Consider the following 19,259-nt stretch of genomic DNA (forward strand, 5'->3'; position numbering starts at 1 on the left):
TTGTGAGGCTTTGGGTTTTTTCAAAAGTTGGAACAATAACAGCAGCCTGAATGGGTCAGGTCAAGCTCCCACAGAACCAGGATTCTAGTTTTATCTTTCAGAAGCTGTTGGGGTTGTGAAAGCTACTACTACTCTCAGTCTTTTTGCTACAGCTAAAAGCTTGGGTTCTCTTCCTGCTGCTAGAACTGCATGTGAGACAATCTACATTACTGAATTTGCCAAGGGTGTGCTTATGAGAGGTTACTATACTGGAACATCCAAGAAGCAATTAATATGAGTAGTGCATTACTTTGTTAACTATTATTTCGATAACTACAGCTAAGCCAACATTATAATTTGTCTTTTGTCTGTATTTTAACTAGTGTATGAATAAAGTATGTTTTGTTCAAGTCTGGTAGCTTGACCAATCGAATTGCATCCGGAACACAACTCGTGGCATTTGCCTTTAAAATAAGAAAAAGTTAGGGTAGGCCATCTCCTTAACACGTTTTGAGGGTGTTTGGTTCTGATTCATAACATACTTAATAATGCAACAACTGCAATTGTCTATGGTAAACAATTCCAAACTTTCACAACCCTCTGAGTAAATAAATGTGTTTTTATTGCTGAATGATCAACTCTTATCCCAAGGCTTTGGGTCCCATGTCCAAAATTTTCCAGTCAAGGAAAGCAATGTCTCAGTGTTAAGCCATTTCAGAACTTTCTGTTTCAAGCCGTACCTCTTTGAGGCTTACAGGTTGTGCAAATATATTTGCTTGGTCTCTTTCCTGAAGTTGATCCAAAATTTGTCTTAAAAACACAATAAATGGAGTAAGTTGCAATTCCAAGGCGACTTGTTGAACTTTGACCTGCAGAACATCAAACAATATGAGTACCATGACAACACTGAGCCTGTACAATGTGATCAAAATTAAAATTCACTAAAACAAACAAGCATGAACATTTCAACAATCTCATAATAACTGAAACAGCAAAAACATTTTAGTTTCTCAATGGTAAATATTGTAATGTACTCCCTGCATCATTCAGAAAATTTTTGTGACATTCAAGGCATCATGCAAAAATTTGTTTTTCATTGTAATCATTGGAATGGAAATAGGTTTTCAAAAGAATGATCAGATCACTAAAAGGGGAAATAAACTAGAATAATCAGATGTTCACTTCCATTTTTATCCAAATAAAAACAAATGCAGATGCTGGAAATCTGAAACATGGAGAATACTGGAGAAACTCAACAGGTCTGGCAGCATCTGTGTGGAAAGAAACAGTGCTAGCACTTTGAGTCCAATATGACTCTTCTTCCGAACATCATCTGTGTTTGCTTAATTTTTTATCCAACTTGATAAGTTATTGCATACTAGAGCACCAATAATTACATTAGCTTTGCTAGCCTTGAATCTTGCCAGACCTTTGACATGTCTTTCTTCAGTTATTGGCTACACCCTAATCACATTGTTTCAATTGCCTTCCAATGAATTATCTCAATTGCATTAAAATTTGTTAGTAAATTTTGCATACTGATACTCATCTTTGCTGACAACGAGATTGTAATTGAATCACCACAAAGAGAATGTTACTTCAACATGCACAATGTCATCATGGTTATATCTATCATATGCATTTTATCAAAAGGATAAAACAACACTAACGTCCTTTACTTTGACAGTCAAAATCAGGTCATTTTAAACATAACAATCAAAACATCTCAAGAGTTGAAAAGCTATACATATTTGTTAAGCAGAGATTTTGAAGGAGTGAAAGAACAGTCCAGTAGAATAAAGAACTGTACAGGGAGAAAGTGAGGACCGCAGATGCTGGAGATCAGAGTCAAAAAGTGTGGTGCAGAAAGCTCTTCATTCCTGATGCTCGAAACATCGACTCTCCTGCTCCTCGGATGCTGCCTGACCGACTGTGCTTTTCCAGCACCACACTTTTTGACTCTAAAGAACAGCAAAGTATCAGAACTGGCCTTCAACCCAGCAATCCTGCACCAGCACATCACGGTGGCACAGTGGTTAGCACTGCTGCCTCACAGAGCCCCGGGTTCAATTCCCACCTCAGGCGACTCTCTGTGTGGAGTTGGCATATTCTCCCCGCGTCTGCGTGGGTTTCCTCCAGGTGCTCCAGTTTCCTCCCACAGTCCAAAAAAAAATGTGCAGGTTAGGTGAATTGGCCATGCTAAATTGCCTGTAGTGTTAGATGAAGGGGTAAATGTAGGGGAATGGGTCTGGGTGGGTTATGCTTCGGCGGGTCGGTGTGGACTTGTTGGGCCGATGGGCCTGTTTCCACACTAAGTAATCTAATCTAATCTAATTTTTCAAAACTAAAAACCTTTGACTCTACGCAGTCCCTCCCTCCTTATCCCTCCATTCATAGATCTGTCAAAATGCCTCTTAAACGTTGCAATTGTATCCATTTTGATTAGTATCACTAGCAGCGCATTCTAGGCACTTAACACCCTCTGTGTAAAAAAACTTGCCTCTCACATCTCCTTTAAACTTCCCTCCTTTTATGTTAAACCTATGCCCCCTAATAATTGGCATTTCTACCCTGGGAAAAGAGTCTTAACTTCCATGCCTCTCATAACTTCTATCAGGTTGCCCCTCAGCCTCTGATGTACAAGCAAAAACAAGCTTGTCCAACCTCTCTTCATGGTTAATGAATTCCAGCCATGTTGTAATGTTAAAAGATTAAATTGAAATATCTCTCTAACTCTTTAATATTACATTAATGTCCAAAGTGCACTGACTGAACATTTTGGAAGTGGATGGGGACGACATTCATGCAAGAATGCGGAAGACCTACACTACATTTAGACAATCATTTGTTACTACTCCCCCTACTATTATCAAATTAAATTATCATTCAATCTCTTCTATTCAGAAATGCTTTCTTAAGCCATCCCTCGAAGCTAGGTATATCACATCTACTTTGTCTTAGGGAATCACTGAATCAGGAAATCATCTGCATAACAAGTCCCCAGGATTAGGGTATTTACATTTGCATTATCTCAGAGGATGATCTCATCCTACCAATTGTACCTGGGGTAACATGTGACTGTAAGTGAGTGGTTGGGGGTTGTCTTGAGTGGCATGTGACTGTGGGGGAGTGACCAGAGTATCTGTAAGTATTACCGACTGACCTGTATAAAGGGGGTGGATTTCCTTCGTTCAGCGCCTCTTTGATGCGACTTCGCACGCCTGCGAAGAGAGTTGCCTAGCTTGTACAGGGCTTTAATAAACTTTAATTGTTTTCAGGAATTGGTGCGCACGAATTGCATCTCATGTGTGAAACCTCGGGAAAAAAATCTAACAATGCAACATCCTGGTAGCCACTCCAAAGCCTCCACATCCCTTTGGCAGTGTAGTAACCAGAACTGTACATAATATTCCAAATGTGACCTAACTAAAACTCTATACAACTGCAACACAACTTCCCAATTTTTACACTCTTTGGCCCGACCAATGAAGACAAGAATGCCATATGCCTTCTTGACCACCTTATCTACTAGTGTTACTACTTGCAGAGAATTGGGGACCTGAATGCCTAGATCCCTCTGTATGTTAATGCTTCCAAGGCTCTACCATGAACTGTACACTTCTCTCCTGCATTAGACCTTCCAAAATGTATCACCTTGTGTAGATTAGATTAGATTCCCTACAGCATGGAAACAGGCCCTTTGGCCCAACATGTCCACACCGACACTCCAAAGAGCAACCCACCCAGACCCATCCCCCTACATTTACCCCTGACTAATGCACCTAACACTACGGGCAATTTAGCATGGCCAATTCACCTAACTGCACATCTTTGGACGGTGGGTGGAAACCAAAGAAAATCCATGCAGACATGGGGAGAATGTGCAAACTCCACGCAGTTACCCAAGGCAGGAATTGAACCCGGGTCCCTGGTGCTGTGAGGCAACAGTGCTAATCACTGAGCCACCGTGCCACCCAGATTATATTGTGTATTTCCAGATTAAATTCAATTTGCCATTTCTCTACCCAAGTCTCCAGCCTATCAATATACTGCTGTATCCTTGAGCAATCCTCCTCACTATTACAGCTCCCCAATCTTTAACACTTTTACACACTCACTAATCAGACCATCTACATTCTTCTCCAAATTATTTGTATCTATTACAAACAATAGGGGTCCCAGTACTGATCCTTGTGGAACACCACTGGTCAAAACTCTTCAGTCAGGAAAATATTTTTCCACCGCTACTCTTTGTCTTCTATGATCAATCCAGTTCAGCATCCAGTTTACCATGGATCCCATTTGACTTCATGGGACCTCCTCCGTACTAAGCCACACTAACTATTGCGGATAAATCCATATTTCTCCAAATATAAGTAAACTTTGTCCCTTTTCTCCAATTTTCTTCAATAATTGCCCTAACAGTGACGTGAGACTCACTGGTCTGTAATTTTCCAAATTATCCCTGTTGCCCTTCTTAAACAAACAAACAAACAATAATGGGTATTCTCCAGTGACTAAAGAGAATACAAAGATCTTGTATAAGGCTCCAATTTTCTCCCTTACCTTCCTTAGTATTCTGGGGTTGATCCCATCAAGTCCAGGAGACTTGTCCAACTGAAATGATTTTCAAAACACCCAATATTTCCTCCTTTTTTATGTTAACATGCTCCTCTCTAGACCACCACCTATCGTGTCCATCTCCTTTGTGAATATCGACACATGCATGTGTTAAGGACCTCACCCACTTCCTTTGGCTACGTGCATAAATTCTTTTCTTTGTCCATGAGTGTACATAGCTTTTATCTAGTTACCCTTGAGATATTAAAGGGTTAATGTGTTCTGCTGACCTGCAGGAAATCGGATGTCCCGAGGGTAGGGTGGTATGCCTCCGTCTTAGGGTGATATGTCTTTGTCTTACAGGTAGAATGTAAGGAATTTACATTCCCATCCCTTACCATTCAGAGCCATTTACATGGCTATTTCCTATTTATTCAGAGTGAATTTACATTGTCATCCCTTGCTATTCAGAGCCATTTACATCATCATTCCCTATTCAGAAATAATTAAAACATTGTAGTTAAAATTCTGACCGTTCCATATAGTTACAAAAAGATATAATTTGCACCAGGTCTTTCCATTATGGAATGATTTACATTACATTGTTTCTGGAGATAATCAGGTCACTGCATGTGATTTGGGGGGAGTGGCTGGGGGTTGTCTTGTGGGCATTACTGACTGCAATGTAAAGATTTTCTATAAAAGGAAGAGCTGGTCCCTTTATTCAGAGAGACCTCTCGACACAGCTCCACAAGCTCTGCGAAGTGTGTTCAGGTTCCTCCAGAAAGCTTGTACTTGCTGAATAAAATTTTTGTTGTTCTCAGAAGTTGGTGTACTGCAGTTGCTTCAAGTATGCAAGAATGTTCAAGAAAAATAACTCAACACCCTCTGACTCCTTAAATACATCTAAACGCCTTGGAGTTTTCCTTAACGCTTCTGTTAAGGACATATCAGAACCCCTTTGGCTCACCTAACTCCTTGTTTAAGTTCTTTCCTGCTTTCTTTACATTCTTTGAGCGCTGTGTCTGTCTTCCATTTCCTAAACTTTATGTATGCCTTTTTCTTTTTGACTAATCTCAATTTTTCTTCTCATCCAAGGTACCCAAATCTTGCCATTCTTATGTTTGATTTTCACAGAAACATGCTGGTACTGAACTCTAACAAACAGGTCATTAGAACGATCCACAGGACTGATGTGGATTTCCCCTCAAATAGCCACGCCCAATCTACATTCTCCAGTTCCTACTTAATATTTTCGTGTTAGCCATCCCTCAATTCAATACTTTGGTTGGGAGTGGAACAAGACAGGCAGCTTAACGTTCTGGGAATAGATTAGATTTTCTACAGTATGGAAACAGGCCCTTCAGCCCAACAAATCCACACAGATTCTCCAAAGAGTAACCCACCCAGACCCATTTCTCTGCCCTATATTCACCCCTGACTAATGCACCTTACATGATGGGCAATTTAGCATGGCCAATTCACCTGACCTGTATATCTTTTGGACTGTGGGAGGAATCCAGAGCTCCCGGAGGAAACTCACGCAGACACGGGGAGAATGTGCAAACTTCACACAGTGTCCCGAGGCTGGAATCGAAGCCGGGTCCCTGATGCTGTGAGGCAGCAGTGCTAACCACTGAGCTACCGCACTGCCCATAAAGAACAACACTGTGTTATTTTAGATTAGATTAGATTCCCTTCAGTGTGGAAACAGGCCCTTCAGCCCAACAAGTCCACACCAATCCTCCAAAAAGTACCCACCCAGACCCATTTCCCTCTGGCTAATGCACCTAACACTTTGGGTAATTTAGCACGGCCAATTCACCTGACCTGCACATCTTTGGACTGTGGGAGGAAACCTGAGCATTGGAGTAAACCCATGCAGACAAGGGGAGAATGTGCAAACTCCACACAGACAGCTGTCAGAGGCTGGAACCAAACTTGGGTCCCTGGCGCTGTGAGGTAGCAGTGCTAACCACTAAGCCACCGTGCAGATGTTTCAGGCATGATGTGAAAGAAGTGGGGAAGTTGCATTACTGATTAGGGAGAATACAGCAGTACGGAGGAATGACATCTTGGAGGAATTATCCAACAAGGCTATATGTGTGGAGCTCAGGAATAAGAAGGGTGCAAACATTTATGGGGTTGTACCACAGTCCTACCAACAGCCATTGGGAGATCGCGGAACAGGTATGCAGGCACGTAATAGGAAAAATGTAAAATTAATAGGATTGTGGTGGTGGACGATTTTAACTTCCCCTGTATTGACTCCCCTAGTGCCAGAGGCTTGGATGAAGGGTAATTTGTTTGGTGTGTCTAGGAGTGTTTCTTGAAGCAATATGCAAATTGTCCAACTAGGGAAGGGGCCATATTGGACCTGGTATTGGGGAATGAGCTCAGTCAGTTGATCAAAGTTTCAGTTGAGAGCATTTCGGGATAGTAACCATAATTCCGTAAGTTTTAAGTTACTTCTAAGGATAACAGTAATTCTCAGGTGAAAGTACTAAACTGGGGAAAGCTAACTACAACAATATTAGGCAGAAAATGATGAATGTAGAATGTTTGAGGGAAAATCCACATTTATAATGTGAGTATTTCTTTTAAAGACTTGAACAAACTAATTATTTCTTTTGGTTTGGGTGCAGAGCCTGTCTGCAATTGAACAATAAACTGCAAATTTGGACAGAAAGATTCCGTATTATAGAAGAAAAAGGTTCTATTGGAAAATAAAGGTCAATCAAATCATTCATTATAGGGTGAATACTATCATCCTTGTAGTTCATAAGCACCTTGATGTAATTTACATGGAACTAAGGTCAGCTCTTTGAGTTCAACAAACTCAACAGATTTCATACATTTAAATTTGAGCAATGTTTTAAATACAATACTTTATAAACTTCTGAAGTGGATTAAAAAATGGCCAAGCCAGAGGCATCGAAGGCTAGTTCCAAACTAATGTATGAACATTGCAAATGGTCATCTGCAGATCAATGCAAGGCCCAAAGAATTGAACTTGGACAGAAGAAAATAAGAGTCATAGAGTTGTACAGCACGGAAACAGACCCTTTGGTCCAAATTGTCCTTGCCGACCAGATATCCCAATCTAATCTAGTCCCACCTGCCAGCACCCAGCCCATATCCCTCCAAATCCTTCCTAATCATATATCCATCCAGTTGCCTCTTAAATGTTATAATTGTACCAGCCTCCACAACTTCCTCTGGCAGCGCATTCCATACAGGTACCATCCCCTGCGTGAAAAAGTTGCCCCTTAGGTCTCCCCTCTCACCCCAAACCTATACCCTCTAGTCCTGGAAAAAAATTGTCTATTTATCCTCTCCATGCCCCTCATGATTTTATAAACCTCTACAAGGTCACCCCTCAGCCTCCAACGCTCCAGGGAAAACAGTCCTGGCCTATTCAACATCTCTCGATAGCTCAAATCCTCCAACCCTGGCAACATCCCTGTAAATCTTTTCTGAACCCTTTCAAGTTTCACAACATCTTTCCGATAGGAAGGAGACCAGAATCACATGCAATATTCCAACAGTGACCTAACCAATGTCCTTTACAGTCGCAACGTGACCTCCCAACTCCTGTACTCAATATCTGACCAATAAAGGAAAGCCTTCTTCACTATCCTATCTACCTGCGACTCCACTTTCAAGAAGCTATGAACCTGCACACCAAGGTCACTTCGTTCAGCAATACTCCCGAGGACCTTACCATTAAATGTACAGGAGAAAGTGAGGATTGCAGATGCTGGAGATCAGAGCTGAAAATGTGTTGCTGGAAAAGTGCAGCAGGTCAGGCAGCATCCAAGGAGCAGGTGAATCGACGTTTCAGGCATGAGCCCTTCTTCAGGAAGGGTTTCAGGAAAAATTCGTGAAGAAGGGTTCATGCCCGAAACGTCGATTCTCCTGCTCCTTGGATGCTGCCTGACCTGCTGCGCTTTTCCAGCAACACATTTTCAGCATTAAATGTACAGGTTCTACTAAGATTTTCTTTCCCAAAATGCAGCACCTTACATTTATCTAAATTAAACTCCACCTGCCACATCTCAGCCCATTGGCCCATCTGATCAAGATCCCGTTATAGTTCTTCGCCATCCACTACACCTCCAACTTTGGTGTCATCTGCAAACTTATATATCTCTGACGCTCATATCAAAATCATTTATATAAATGATGAAAAGTAGTGGACCCAGCACCCAGGTTCATGGTTTGAAACATCAAGAAACAAGCAATTCCATACCACACAATGAATCTGGATGGGTTGTGGAATTGTCTGATATTTGGCAACTGAGATTTATTGTGGACAAGTGGAGGGCACTGGGACTAGACACAAACAGAAGAGCTATAAAATAAACGGCTGCAAGTTATAGGATACAAGAGAGAATAGAATTCTGGGATTTTGCATGTAAGTCACTGAAACCAAATGAATACACTGCAGAAGAAAATGAAGTTACACGACTCTTAATAAGTCACATCAGAGGGATGAATTCTGACTGGGAAGAAGCTAGCACGTTCACTGGTTTTCGCCACACCAGAGATTTTGTGAATAATTTGATTGCTGTTATACAAACAAAATAGTGAGGAACAGGAAAATTGAACTATTACCTGATGTTTAAATACTTATTAAGGGAATCATTAATCCAACAATTGTAGATTACAAAATAGTCTAGATCCAAAGTACTTGCACTCAAGCTTTTTAAAAAAAAACAGTAGATCGTAGAGAATGATATTCACATAGATTATTCCTTTGAACTCTTTTCCTGGTAAAGAACAGCTGCGTGCTGTTTCTAAATTAAGGGTGATATATAAGACCAGAAACAAACAGCAGCGTATCTGGATATCCCCAAACTTGATCCCTTTCAATTCTCCTTAAAAATAGAAGACGGCACAAAGAATTTTAACGGATGAATTAAGGGATGGTCCATTGAAAAAGATCATTATTGATATGTTCACACAAACTGCAGTTTTTTTTCTTATCTTATATTTATCTTTCTATAGCATAGCAAACTTCATTTTAACCAGCACCCTCAATAAACAGGTAAAAATTATATAACTGAAATAACAGCGGTTTATTGTATTATTGCAACCTCAGAGCAGTCAGTGAGAGTGAGAAGGCTATCTGCCAGTAAGATATGTTTACGGCAAAACTGCATTGTTATTTAAGTGATTTACGTTGCAAATAAAGTATAACAGTGATGCAATATCCCCTGCATTACGTTTCTATTACTTAGTCTGTGTTTTTACATTGATCAATGTAATATATGTGGACCTCTTGATCAATTGGAACATTTAAATCAATCGGTACACTCCTCGTGCCACAGGTGCCAGTTAATAAAAGGTTTGCTGTACTGAATTCAGAAAACATTTTGGTGGAAAATAGTTCTACGATTATCCAGGCAATGAATTCAAATAAATTATTTAACATTTCAAGTCTACATAACTTTTCAATCAGAGCCACTTCACTTCTGATAAGAGTCATCTCAACTCAAAACATTAACTCGCTTTTTCTCCATGAATGCTGCCTGACCTGCTACATTCGCCACTACATTTTTGTTTTCAGTACAGATTCCAGCAACTGCAGTAATTTGCTTCTACAAAGAAATAATTTGTTGCATCTGATTATGATTAATGGGAAGAGATGCTATTGTTGTGATACTTCAGTAGGCTACTAATTCAGAGGCTCAGGTTAATGTCATGACAACGTGGATGACAAGTCTAGATTAGAGTGGTGCTGGAAAAGCACAGCATGTCAGGCAGCATCCAAGGAGCAGGAAAATCAATGTTTCGGGCAAAAGCCCTTCATCAGGAGCCATTCCTGATGAAGGGCTTTTGCCCAAAACATTGATTTTCCTGCTCCTCGGATGCTGCCTGACATGCTGCGCTTTTCCAGCACCACTCTAATCTAGATTGATTTCAAGCATCTGCAATCCTCACTTTTGACAATATGGATGACAAACTTATCCTGACATCTGGGAAAGAAAATCAAGTAGTTCTGTTGTAGAATGCAAGTATGGGAGAAATTTGAGATCATCAATTGAATATCAGTAATGTGAAGTTGAACTAAATTTTATCTATTTTCAGCAAAACCAAAACTTTACTTTGAAGGGAGGAATTATCCAGAGCAAATAAAATTGTTTAACCTCAAATCTTACTAAAAATGACTTATAGTGCATTCTTCACTAAGAACCAAATCTTTCATTCCAAAGCCACTGTGAATTTAAATCACACTGCCCATCGAAGGAATGGTGTGTTTCGATTAAAGATGTATCCCAATTCCCTCAATTATCACATATTCAAACATGGAGGGAACTGATTTCTGAACGCAGCAAGTCTTATCCAACTTAAAGTCATCACGGATAATGAAACTTTGTCTATTATTACCTCTCACAAAACAGGAAAAGACTACATATAGGTAGGAAAATGTAGCTGCAGTATTCTCAGTCCACACAATTATAATATGATGCTTGCACATTTTTAAAGATAAAGCAATGCTATTTAAAAATATAAAATGACAGCCACGTCATAATGGGGAAGATGTGTGCACCTAGCTGGAGTAAAACAAGCAATAAACTCCATAAATCTGCTTGAAGTTTACAATTTTTACTATATCTAGTACACAAATGAACCCTCCCCTAATAGACGAGACGTGACCATGCACAATCTCCAAAGCACTGCAATTGATGTCCCCATATCAATAGCAAAATAATTACCTCTTCCCTTTTGAGCTTCTCCCTTTTGCGAATCAATTCAACAAGCAGACGAGCCCTTTCCAAATCATGGCGCAGTTTCTGCCAGTACTTCAACTGTTCTTTTACTGCACTATTTTTTTCATCTTGTTCTTTCTGTGAAATGAGTTAAATATTACCATGAGTTTTTTTTTGCAAAACCAATAACTGACCATTACCAGTCTAAAATGTATTAGTGAGATAATGAAATGGGCAATGGCTAACGTGGGTAAAATTCACTCACAATTAAATTTATATGACAATATTGCAAAAATTGGAAATATGTCAGGTTCCAAAGAACATACGAAAATATCAATAAAAACATAAGTTTTAAAAATTGAGCATTTTAAAAACCGGCCATTTACAATGATAATGAATTAATTTGAGGCACTAGTCTTGTGTTTACAAACATCTAAATTAGTAAGAGGACTGGGCCATCTAACACTTCAAGCTTGCTCTGCCACTTAATATGATCACGGCTGATCTGATTATAGCCTCAACACATTCTGACTTATCCATGTACATGTTAAGACTCCCCCGTTATTCAAAAATCTGTCTATCACCGTGTTATAATCCCAGTTGATGTTAATACTGGTTAAGTCAGATTCCAGATTTAAATTTGCCTGGATAGACTATTTTAAAAAATTTAATTTGGTGGCTTTTCACTGAAATCTAAGCACACAATGCTATGAATTTTGTTTCAACAATAAAACATAAATTTATCACACAAAAGACAAAATGGAACAAATCAAGATATTTACACATCACAATGTAAAAGATTTTGAAACACACAGAACAAAATGTTATCTATCCTAATCACATCACTTTACAGTACTCAAATGCCAGTCAGTCAATCATAACCACTTCTCAGTTTCAAATAACCCCTTCAAGGTTCTAAGCACTCCCTTCTGGTCTAGAATTGTCAGCTAAAACATACTGAGGAAACCTATTTCCTGCCTATTCCAAACTAAGTAATTTTTTCAATACTGTTTTTTAACTCCAGTCAGATGTTCTGAAAACTGAAACAAAGCTTTCTAATCTGTGGTTTTTCCAAAGGCAAAAATCTCTTCTTAATGCTTCTAAGCCAGAAGGATATGGCTTTCAATTTTGCTCTCACCTTCAAAACTCTAACAACAGAAACATATTCTCATTATCTTCCCAGGAGGGTCACAGATCAGCTGCTCTCTGGCACACACTAGTTTAAAATCATAGCTCCAGAAATACTGACAAATTAATTATTAAACCCCTATATACATACAGATTAAAGCTCTCATGCCACTAGTTTAAAATCTAAGCTCCAAATTAAATTATATTAATACATATAAATCACACAACACATATCCCAAATGCCTTAGAAATATTTGATAATTCTACCTCCACTGCTCTGGACAGAGTTCCAAAGACTCAATCCTTTGAGAGAAAATCAAATCTCCTCTTCCATTCTAATTGAGTAACTCTGAGTGCAAATGAAAAACCGAGCAAAAACAATACTTCAGGTAATACGTTGCCATAAATTTCCTTAATAAATGTTATTTCTGGGGTTGAAAGCTTGAGCTGCAACTGTATTATCATGAGCATAAACAAAGTTCTGCAATTATGTTTTGCTCAGAGACTACTTATGAATAAATTGAAAAGTGTTGGCTCTAAAACTGATCTGAAAAAAGTCAGTGATTTGGTAACTCTTCAAATTGGTTCAGAATGTCTACTCTGAAATTGCAGAGCTATAGCAGTAAAGTCCTGTTGTAGTAAGTCAGCCAAGCAAATTGCACATTGTGACAGAATATTTTCAACAGACCAACAAACCAGGCAGCATCATTGGTAATGTCAAAAAAGACAAATCTTGTCCCAAGGTTTACCTCTAAACTATGTTTCTCTGAAGTCGGTTAAGATTTCTAGAACATAAATGCAGCAGAACAAGAAGCAAAATGGATTGTGGACTTTACAGCATAGTAAAGATTTCCATAAAAGCATGTCAAACAGTTCCAAATTGGAATGTTTTGATTTCAATAATTTCCATAATATAACGCATTTATCTCTCCTAAAACTCCACCAGGGATTCTTTGACTTTTGATGAACAGTTGTCGCAGGCAGACATGATTATTCACTGTGTGGGAAATTGCTGAGAACAGCCCATGATGCTGGTTGTGGGATATGGTTGGTTGTTGTGACCAATAAATAGGGTGTAGTCCTGATCCCCAATTTACTGAGTAGAAGATGCAATACAAGAATCAGAGTCACAACAAGATCGTTATTATATATCAAATTTTGTAATTCTTTGTCAATCAGTATTTTCTTGGATTGTGAGCTGCTCCAGTCTGTTCCGGGCGTAATAAAGTCACCAATGTTGAAATAGGGTAAGTTGTTCAGAATATATAATAGTCTGTAAATGTTTTCAATCTTGAAACCATATTAATGTTTCAAATGATTAATGATAAGATAATGAATTGCATCTAATATGTTACGGATATAGGTGGCCCAGCCATGCATGGTATCAGGTAAATAACATACCAGGCATTGGGGGTTTCTTTAAATCAAATTCTGTTTCAGTTGTACTGATGATTAAATGTTGAGTGTCTCTATGGCGAAAATGGTCAAAAAATCACCGATTTTCCAACTAACTAACAATCTCTGATTAAATTTACACTTCACCTGACAAGGGAGCGGCACTCAGAAAGCTTGTGATTTCAAATAAACCTGCTGGACTATAACCTGGTGTCACGCGAATTCTGACTAAAACTATCCTGCATGATAATGGTGGCCTTGATCAAATCATCACACACTAGGATATTAAGAAAACTCATGAATGGACGACTGTCCATGACCTTTGGCCTCAAGCTCAGATTACCCTGGAAGGGGAAAGTGTCGCAAAGGTTTGAACAACAGGCATAGGCTTAGTGGGCCAAAGGGCCTGTTCCAGTGCTGTACTGTTCTTTGCGACAAGTAAAGCTGGTTGTGCTTTGCTACTACTTAGCAGTAAACCCACATTCATTTTTCTCTCTCCCACAGGATGCTACTATCATGCCAAAAAGATGTTTTGCTTATCACACAAATGAGCTTTAGGGTGATGCCAAGTATGTAAGCCATACATCCCAATGACAGGCAAACAGTATCAAATAATAATGTCCAGTTGACTAGATTGTCAATCATGCTCAACCAGCCACTGCTTGCAAGCCTCAGTAATATATGCCTATAAATTAGATATGATTCTATTAGAATTTATTAATTAAATAACCCTAGGTCTTTTAAGTTCCTCTGGAAACCAATTTAAGATGATCAGTAGGGCTTGCAATGAGATACATATAATTGCATATGGTGCAAGCTAAATTTTATAATACTTGGGCCTTGTTTTACATAGGCAAAAGTAGTTTGGACACAAATTACACCTTTTATAATGGAAAAACTGGTAATCACCATGACTGTTTATCTCTGCTGCATTCCCTTGGCAACATTCTGATCAGAGTCAACCTGCCTGATCTGAGAACTAAGATGGACACTTAACTATTATTGTTGCATCGCTGTGCCCCTGATGACCCAACAAATCAGCACCCCGTTCTCATGCCTTATAAATTGGCATCCCTTTTCTCGAATGTATTTTTGCATCCTAGTCCAATGAAAAGCTTTGACATTTTGACTCCTTTTAGCAATGTTAAAGTTCTGTATTACCAAACAATTATTTTAACACATCATAAATTTAAGAAATGCAAATACTTTCAACATACCGATGACAATTTTCAAGAAGCTAAGTCTGTTATAGTGCACAATAACATTAGCCATGTAAGACTTACTGCAATTTTTTATAGTTTAAAGATATTCACACATAGAATACATAAATTACAATTTACAATATTGCACAATACACATCAGAATAAAAAAATGCATGCCTACTTCAAAAACGTTATTTATTTGCATTACAACAAAAAAAATAAAAATATTAAAAATGAGTAACTCAGTTAAAGAACCTTTTACCTGTTCTGCATTTCTTTGAGTCTGCAGATGTGAGTGTAATCGCCGAAGCAGAGGAACACCATTCCGTGACTGTCTTTTCAACATCCAGTAATTATGCAGCCTTTGCATGAACTGGGTTTTCCTCTGAATTGATAACCGACTGCAGATTTTATTCAACCTAACAAGAAAGCAGGGATTTTCAGTTGCAAACATGACAGATTGAAACATTTTTGTTTTTTTAAAAAAAAACTCATTTCACAATTGAAAACTACCTTGTTTTTGATAAAGAAATCTTCAGCATGAGAAATATCCAATTTTGTCTACATCTATTCAATTTATTAAAAAAAACAGGTTGTTGTAACACTTGAACATTAAAATTAAAGTTTTCTTTTGTTCAACTTCAATATCTCAACCATGTTCAGCTTAAACATTAAAGAGTGAAATAATGAACTTTTTTAAAATTCATTCATCGGACATGGGTGTCATTGTTAGGTCAGCATTTATTGCTCACCCTTATTTCCAGGAGGCAGTGATGAGTCATATATATTGCTGTGGGTTGGGATTCACGTGAGAACAGCAGTTTCCTTCCCTAAAAGGACATTGGTGAACCAGATTGGTCTTTTTGACAACCGACAACAGTTTCACAGTCACCATTAGACTTTTAGTTTCAGGTTTTTTTGATTGAATTCAAATTTCACCATCTGCCATGGTGGGACTCAAACCTGGTCCTGAGAATATTACCCGAGTCGTAGGATTTTAAAATCCTACAATAACACCACTAGGCTATCACCTCCCCTTCAGATTTTGCAGATGGTGTGGTACCGAAAATATTACATTTATCAGCTACTCGTCATATTAGTTGCTTCCTAAATGGAGTTTTAGTGTAATACATTACTCTTTAACAATCTTGAAGTAATCAACAGTTTTTGATGAAGCTATTCAACCCTACAATATATCAGGGAATCCCGACAGTGAGGGAAGAGCTCATTAAGTCTGCACTGATTCTCCAAACAGCATTGCACCCACACCCAGCTTCCTATCCTATCCCCATAATGCTGCCTTTCCCATGGCTTATCCACCTAGCCTGCAGCTCCCTGCACATTCTGGGGCAATTTTGTATGGCCAATCCACATACCCTGAATATCTTTGAACTGTGGGAGGCAACACCCACGTAGACACGAGCAAGCTCCCCACAGACAATCGCCGGAGGCTAGAATCAAAACGTGAGTCCGTGATGGTGTGAGGCAGCAGTGCTAACCACAAAGCCAACATGCCACCCAGAAAAGCAGCAAGTTGCACTAGAGTGAGGTAAAAGTCAAACCTACAAATTTCTGATCCATAGTCAGATGTGTGACAAAACTACTCCTTTAACTAGATTATGTTGTCCTTCAGCAGCACACCCGGCATGCATTTAACCACTGAAGGTGGTGGTGCTGAGCTGATTTCTTGAACCACTGCAGTTCTTGGAGTATGTGGACACCTACAATGCTGTTAAAGAGTTCTGTATTTCGACCCAGTGATAGTGAAGGAATCGCAATATAGTTCCAAACCAGATGCTGTGCGATTTGGAGGGAAACGCGCAGGTGATAGTGTTCCTGCATATTCGCTGCCCTTGAACTTCTAGGACGAACAGGTTGTAGGACCGGAAAACACTGACAGTAACCTTGAAAGAATTGAAGTGTATATCTTGTACATGGTACATGCTGATGCTATTAGCTATGGGTGGTGAAGGAAGTAGATGGGGTACCAATCACACAGGCGGCTTTGTCCTGGGTGGTAACAAGTTTTCTGAATGTTAATGGAGCTGCACCTATCCAGGCAAGTGAACAGCATTCCTTTGCATTCCTAATTTGTGCCTTTGAATTTGTGTTTGAGACAAGAGACAAAAAAAACCCAGCAGAATTCCGAGCTGATCTAACTATATAACCACAGTATTTAAATGACTAGTCCAGTGTCTGGTCAATGTTAACTTCCAGCCTGAATGTTTTCCAGGTCTTGCTGCAAAAGAATAGAAGCTACTTCAGCATCTGAAGAGTGACAAATAATGTGGAGCATTGTGCAATCATCACCAAATATGCTCCCTTTTGACTTTCCGTTGAAGGGAAGGTCATTGATGAAGAGGCTAGATGTGCATGTTGAGAACCCTATCCTCTTGTGGTGCATCAGTAATGTCTCTACCGTTGGGTCAGAAAGTTCAAGTCTAAGTCTCACCTGCTCCGAAGCTGTGTAATAGCAGCCCTGGACAGGTTAATTAAAAATACCAAATTTGATGAACTGCTACAGTTATATCCTGAAAGTGAGATGATTGAATAACCATGACAATCTTCCTTTGACTCCAATCAGTAGAGAGTTTCTCCAACACCACCAGCTTCTTTTGATCCTTGATGGTATAATTGATCAAATGCTGCCTCGATGTCTCAATGGGCAGTACGGCAGCACATTGGTTAGCACCACTGCCTTACAGTGACAGAAACCCAGGTATGATTCCAGCCTTGGGCTTCCAGCTATATGGAGTTTGCATATTTTTCCTGTGTTTGTGTGGCTTTCCTCCCAGTGTCTCAGTTTCCTCCCAAAGTTATTCATGTTAGGTAGATTGGCTAAATTGCCCCACTGTGCAGATTAGCCATGGCAAATCTAGTCGGAGTAAGATGCTCTTTGGAGGGTTGGTGCAGACTTGATGAGCTGAATGGCCTATTTCTGTACTGCAGGAATTCTATGAACTCTAGCATTCAGCTCCTGTGACCAGGTTTTAATGAAAACAGTATATAGGTTAAGAGCAGAGTAATCTTGGCAGAACCCAAACTGTGCTTAAACGAGTAGGTTGCTATTCAGGGAGTGCCACTGGACAGCACTGTCGCCGACTCCTTGTGAAAGGATGAGAGCAGACTGGTCAGGCAATAATTAGTCAAGTTGAATTCGTTCTGCTTTCTGGCAGGCAGGATATGCTGACCAATTTTCCACATTGCTATAGACACCAGTGTTTTAGCTGTACTGTAGGAGCTTGGCTGCGAGTTCAGCAAATACTGACAGAATGTTGTCAGGATCCATAGACTTGCTGAGCATTTTCCAGCTCCACTCCGACTCTCCCACAGCATTTGCAGACCTCACTATCTCTTAGTTGCTGCTCATCATACTGTGAAGCCTCTACCAAGGATGCCAACCACCTGATCATCTCCTCTGTCCTGAAGCCCTTCAGCCACATCCTGAAACATTCTCGGTACTCCATCCTCCAAACCCCTCCATTTACTTCTCAGCCTGCTTTCCCTCCCCCAGTCCTGGTGAAAGGTTCTGACAGGAAACGACTCCCCTGTTCCTGTATGCTGCTTGACCTGTTGTGCTTTTTCCAGCTCCACTCGTTATCCACTCTAGCATCTGCAGTCCTCACTATCTCCTAGAATGTAGTCATTTCTTAATGGAATCAAACAGACTGAAATTTTTGATGTGGAGGATCTCAGGATAAGGCAGGGATAGATCATGCAATTGGCACTTCTGGCTGTAAATAGGTGTAAACCCCTCAATCTTGTCTTTTGCATAGAAGATGGGTTTTCTCCATCATCTAATATGTGAATATTTGTGGAACCTCTTCTTCAGTTAATTGTTCAGTTGTCCACAACCATTTGCAAATGATGTGGCAGGATTTCAGAACTTAGATTTGATCCATTGGTTGAGGGATTTCTTAACTCTGTCTATCACATACTGTCTCCATGTTTGCACACAAGTAGATCTGTGCTGCAGCTTCAACAGGTTGACAATTTTAATTTTTAGATAGGTCAGGTGCTTTCTTAGTAAGCCTTACAGCCCTCTTCAGCTGGTCCTTTGACTTGATGATAAATAAATGTCTGGGGATATCCTGGGCCATGACGCTATAGAACATGGTTGAATGAAATTCTGCTGTTGCTGATGGTCCACCATTCCATCATGGATATACAGTTTTGAGTTGCTAGAATGTTCCAAATCTATTCCACTTAGCACAACTTGGTGCCACACAACACCGTGTAAAAGGCTCCTAAATGTGAAGTACTTTGTTTTATTGTTTTA

At 39.6% G+C, this 19,259-nt stretch overlaps 1 protein-coding gene across 2 annotated transcripts in view; it reads right to left on the reverse strand.

Moving 5' to 3' along the window:
* LOC132828191 (bromodomain and PHD finger-containing protein 3-like) overlaps window positions 1–19,259 on the reverse strand; it is an 85,831-nt gene that overhangs the window by 32,696 nt on the left and 33,876 nt on the right. For both annotated transcript variants that reach the window (XM_060845132.1, XM_060845133.1), the window contains exons 3-5: window positions 15,243–15,399; window positions 11,262–11,393; window positions 720–848 (exon numbers count right to left, since the gene is read on the reverse strand). In XM_060845132.1, coding sequence (XP_060701115.1) covers window positions 720–848; window positions 11,262–11,393; window positions 15,243–15,399 — 418 coding nt within the window. The remainder of the gene's footprint in view (window positions 1–719; window positions 849–11,261; window positions 11,394–15,242; window positions 15,400–19,259) is intronic.

The sequence above is a fragment of the Hemiscyllium ocellatum genome, chromosome 26, assembly GCF_020745735.1.
Source record: "Hemiscyllium ocellatum isolate sHemOce1 chromosome 26, sHemOce1.pat.X.cur, whole genome shotgun sequence".
NCBI classification, from domain to species: domain Eukaryota; kingdom Metazoa; phylum Chordata; class Chondrichthyes; order Orectolobiformes; family Hemiscylliidae; genus Hemiscyllium; species Hemiscyllium ocellatum.